This window comes from Miscanthus floridulus, chromosome 18, assembly GCF_019320115.1.
Source record: "Miscanthus floridulus cultivar M001 chromosome 18, ASM1932011v1, whole genome shotgun sequence".
Lineage (NCBI taxonomy): Eukaryota > Viridiplantae > Streptophyta > Magnoliopsida > Poales > Poaceae > Miscanthus > Miscanthus floridulus.
In genome coordinates this window covers 31,467,574-31,471,959 of record NC_089597.1, presented here as the reverse complement: position 1 = coordinate 31,471,959, position 4,386 = coordinate 31,467,574, and the positions used below count along the sequence as shown (strand labels likewise).

General features: G+C 43.3%; 1 protein-coding gene across 1 annotated transcript; it reads left to right on the top strand.

The window, feature by feature from the left end:
- The first annotated feature begins 2,859 nt into the window (after positions 1 to 2,859).
- Positions 2,860 to 3,639, top strand: LOC136523610 (uncharacterized). Its single transcript, XM_066517233.1, has one exon. It carries the CDS (start codon positions 2,860 to 2,862, stop codon positions 3,637 to 3,639), a length of 780 nt encoding a protein of 259 aa, XP_066373330.1.
- The last annotated feature ends 747 nt before the right edge of the window (positions 3,640 to 4,386 follow it).

Genomic DNA, 4,386 nt, shown 5'->3' with positions numbered 1-4,386 from the left:
GGCGTCTCAGGTCAACTCCTCCTCGTCTTCACCGTCTTCGGCCACCGCCACGCAGGCATGCAACCTTATGCGGGCCAATGTGTGCCGGACGACGAGGCGTCTAGTAACGTGCCCATTCATTGGCTACATCCTCTAGAACATCATAAAAACGCCCGTTGATTTATTAAGTACAGGCGACGCGGGTGCTGATCAGGCTCGACGTCGTAGTCGATCGAGAGACCAAGTTTTTTCAGGGCCAAACTTGATGATCTATTTCATCGGCATGTAATAAGTCGTTTTGTTTCGAAAACGGTTTTTTTTCGCTGTATATGATTTTTGATCTGGATGAGTTTGTTTCTGAAATGATTTTTTTTGCCGTATATGTTTTTTCGCAAACGTTTTTTTGCTGTATTTGTTTTTTTGAAACGGTATTTTTTTAGAAACAGGGATGTGGAAGAGTTTGTTTCTGAAACATTTTTTGCCGTACCTTTTTTTTGCCGTATTTAATTTTTTTCTGGATTGGAAACGGGTACTGAAACGTTTTTTTGTCGTATCTTTTATTTGTCGTACCTTTTTTTTGCTGTATTTAAATTTTTTTTGGATTGGAAATGGGGACATTGTTTTTTTTACGGTGTTTTTTTTTGCCGTGGGACGGGGCGACGCTGATGATACCTATAGGGATTTTTTTAGGTGTAATAGAATAGATATATGCAATGGTATACATGCGCAATACTACACACTACCTTGCATTGTATCTATATGTCTTATAAAGTAAAACCCCACTAGAGAGTTTATCTGATCCCACAGCGATCCACATCATCACTTAATCCAATTTGTCTGATCAATTGTGTCAATCAGATCCATCCATTGATTCATCCGTTTCATAGTTTAAGTCCACGCCTCAAAACCAATCACGTGACCCACTATGCACGCCCCCATGTCTCCTGCGTTGCTACTGCCCACGGACTAAAAAAATGTTCTAACTTCTGACCGGAGAAATGCCACCTTCCACCGAGAATAATCTCACGAGGAGGCAGAGAGGCAATAGTGTTATGTTGATCTCCTCCGACTCGGTCCAACAACCGAGTCGGGCCTTGGTCCCATGCCCGATCGGGGGCGCCCAGCCACACACGTAGCTGGTGGCCCCCCATCGCGCAGGGCTATATAAAGGAGGTGGGGGCCAGGGCTCGCGACATGAGGTTTACCGATGCCGCTAAATCCCTACCTACAAACCGTAATCCGATCTAGAGGGTGCGCTGTGAGCGACGAGAAGTGTCACCGCCACTGCAGCGCGCTCACCCCTCTTTGTCAACCCCAACTCATCGACATCCTTCTTCACCGACGCCATGGCTTCCTCCTCCACCAAGCCCGATGGTCGGCGACTTCTATCCCCCCCTCTCTCTCCTTTTCTCTATCTAGTTCATGTTTCTGTTTTATATCGAATAGAGTAGAACTCACCCACTGATCTACTCCTAGTTGATCCTAGACATCTAACGATGGTATCAGAGCCTACACTAGCGTGTAGATCTCGTTTGGGGAAGAAATTAGAAGGAGATGATTCGATTCGAATCAAAGCCTAACCCTAACCCTAGAAGAAAAGATGGAAAAGGGAGGGATCTATCCAGCCCTAATCCTATAAAGCAAAGGACCAGGGCTTACCTTACCGTCGGTCACCATCGCTGACCGTCCTCAAGACGACGGCGGGAAGGACCCGAGCCATTGGAAGGCGTGATCTCGCCATCGCGTGGATCCTCCCGGGACCAGGACCGGAAGGCGCGATCTCACCGCACAACCGTCTAAGTGGATCCACAAGCATTTTCTTTGTACTTACATGCTCGAGACTAATAGAATGATCCTAGACTTTGTCTTTTGCAACATAAAACTTTATGTCAATGTGTTTGGCAGCACCACTTGACTTATTGTTGTGAGCATAACATATTGCTGGCTTATTGTCGCTGTACAACTTGAGTGGCCTATGAATGTCGTTGACCACTTTCAACCTGGGCATAAATTTTTTTAGCCAGTTCACCTGCCCCATGGCCTCATAACATGTTACAAACTCAGCATACATCGTGGACGATGCAGTGATGGTTTGCTTGGAGCTTTTCCACGCTGAAGAGAAGGGGAGGGAGAGAAATGACCTAGGGTTAGGGGAGGCCAGTCCGGGGCGCATTTTTGTTCATCTGATCCGCGCGGATGGCCATTGGATCGCGCTTCGATGGCCGATAGAGCTCAGGCTAGATTCAGCCCAAGCGGGAAGTGACTTTCCCGGCCCAGGCCTAGGTGCTCGAGGAATGTGGAGCATGGCACGTGTGGCTAGGCCACGGCAGAGCATAGTGCTCGAGGAGGCCTTCGGGCCGAATGTACAGTATGATTTTGAATTTGTTTTATTCTTTTGAGAAGCCATTTTTGATGAATTTTGGCTTAGTTTTCATCTCCATTCAATTTGAACCGACAGGATAAATTGTCTAGAGAGTAGAGAAGCACACAGAAATGCTTCTGATTAAGAATTATTATTTTTCAAGAATTTTTCCTTGTTTCCGCTGCTATGATTAAGTTAATCCTCTAATTAAATTGAAACAAATGGGAAAATTTTAATTGGAGGAGTAGTCATATTTGTTTAAGTTAAATTATGATATTGTTATTTTTCTGACCAACATTGATGATAAAAATACTATAAGTTTATTTATGAATTTTATGCATTAGTTCTATTTCTGCCAAACAGTGATGTAGAGTTAATGTAGAAGCATATTGTATGTTTTAATTTTAACCAATGTTAAATTATGGTATGCAATTATTATGTCAAATGTTTCTCACTTTCTCTGATGTTGTTTTCAGGAAACAACCCAATGATGTTTATCTCATCCATTCCGCCTCTCAATGGAAGACTATAACATATGGCGAGAGAAGCTTGAGATAGCACTTGCCCTGTCCGACAATGATCTAGCACTAACCTCTCCCTGTCTCACTCAGCCTGGGGACCCGGTGAGGGCAGAAAATGAGACTGATGTAGCTTTCGCTACTCGGGAGCATGACCATGCAATGATAAGAATGAAGTACGACCTTGGTCGTGCAAAGTGGGATAGTTCAAACCGCAAGTGTTTGATGGTGATTAAGGGCTCCATGGAGGATCCTATAAGGGGATCAATCCTAGAATATACCATCGCCACTGAGTATCTCAAGAAGGTGGAGAGTCAGTTTACTGGCTCTTCAAAAGCTTATGCGAGCACTCTTATTAAGAAGTTAGTCAATGAGAAATACATTGGTGCAGGGATTAGAGAGCACATATTGAAGATGAGCAACACGGCATCCAAGCTCAAACCAATGGACATGGGGCTCAAGGATGAGTTCCTAGTTCATTTGATTTTTGCATCTTTGCCCAAAGAGTATGAGACCTTTGTTGTTAATTACAACTTACAGCCAAATAAGTGGGACATTGAGAAGCTTATTGCCATGTGTGTTCAAGAAGAGGAGAGGCTTAAGATCTCACTTGGTGACTCTGTCAACCATGTGAAGGAAAATAAAAGAAAAAACTTTAAGAATGCTAAACCACAAGAGAAACCTCAGTGGGACAGTAGCTCCCCTTCTAAGTCACAAGGAAAGGCCCCACAGACTGATTGTTGGGGTTATAACCCCGCGGTGTCTCAGGGCACCGATTAGTTAGCAGGCCACATGGCCCGCAATACATGTTGACAGTCCTAACTCACAATTTTAACCGCCAACATCCATATAAAATTCACTCCAATGAAAACTAAACCAAGTGATAGGGCTTTAAACTAATGATTTCCATATGTTTTGGTGAGTTGTGCATTTGCAGGACACATACATGGAATACATATGGAAAACATTAAAAATCTGCAAACAGAGAAAGCGTAACGCAGATCCACTCAAGCAAATAGAAGGAAGGCCCACTTACCTTGCAAACTAGGGCCGAACACCGACGTGGCTACACTCCAGGCCCATCAAGAAAGCCACCAAGCGAAGGCGGTGCCGAGGTGGCCCAGCCAGGGTGAACTTCTACAATGCCATATAACTTCCCCTCAACTCCTTCTTCCACGATGGTTTGTGCAGCACTATCCTCACTCCCTAGTTTTGAATAAAAACTAAAATTCAACAAATTAAAATATGATTTTTCTACAACGCTCCATCTCCATGTTATCCTATGATTAAAAACTTGCATACTCTTTATTCCTTGCCAATATTCCTACACTTGTGAACAACTTATCATAGAAACCCATTTTATCTAGGTAATTGGAATATGAGATATAGTAGGATGGAAATGAAACTTGCTTACTTTTGCAAAGTACTTGGGATATATTTATAAAATCAAAATCTCGATTAGCATGCTTCTCAATTGATTATAATTCCTACCAAAGCCATATGACAATATTCCATGATACAAAACCT

Excerpts from the sequence above, each read along its gene's own strand:
- LOC136523610 (XM_066517233.1), top strand. The coding sequence starts at position 2,860 with ATGGAAGACTATAACATATGGCGAGAGAAGCTTGAGATAGCACTTGCC.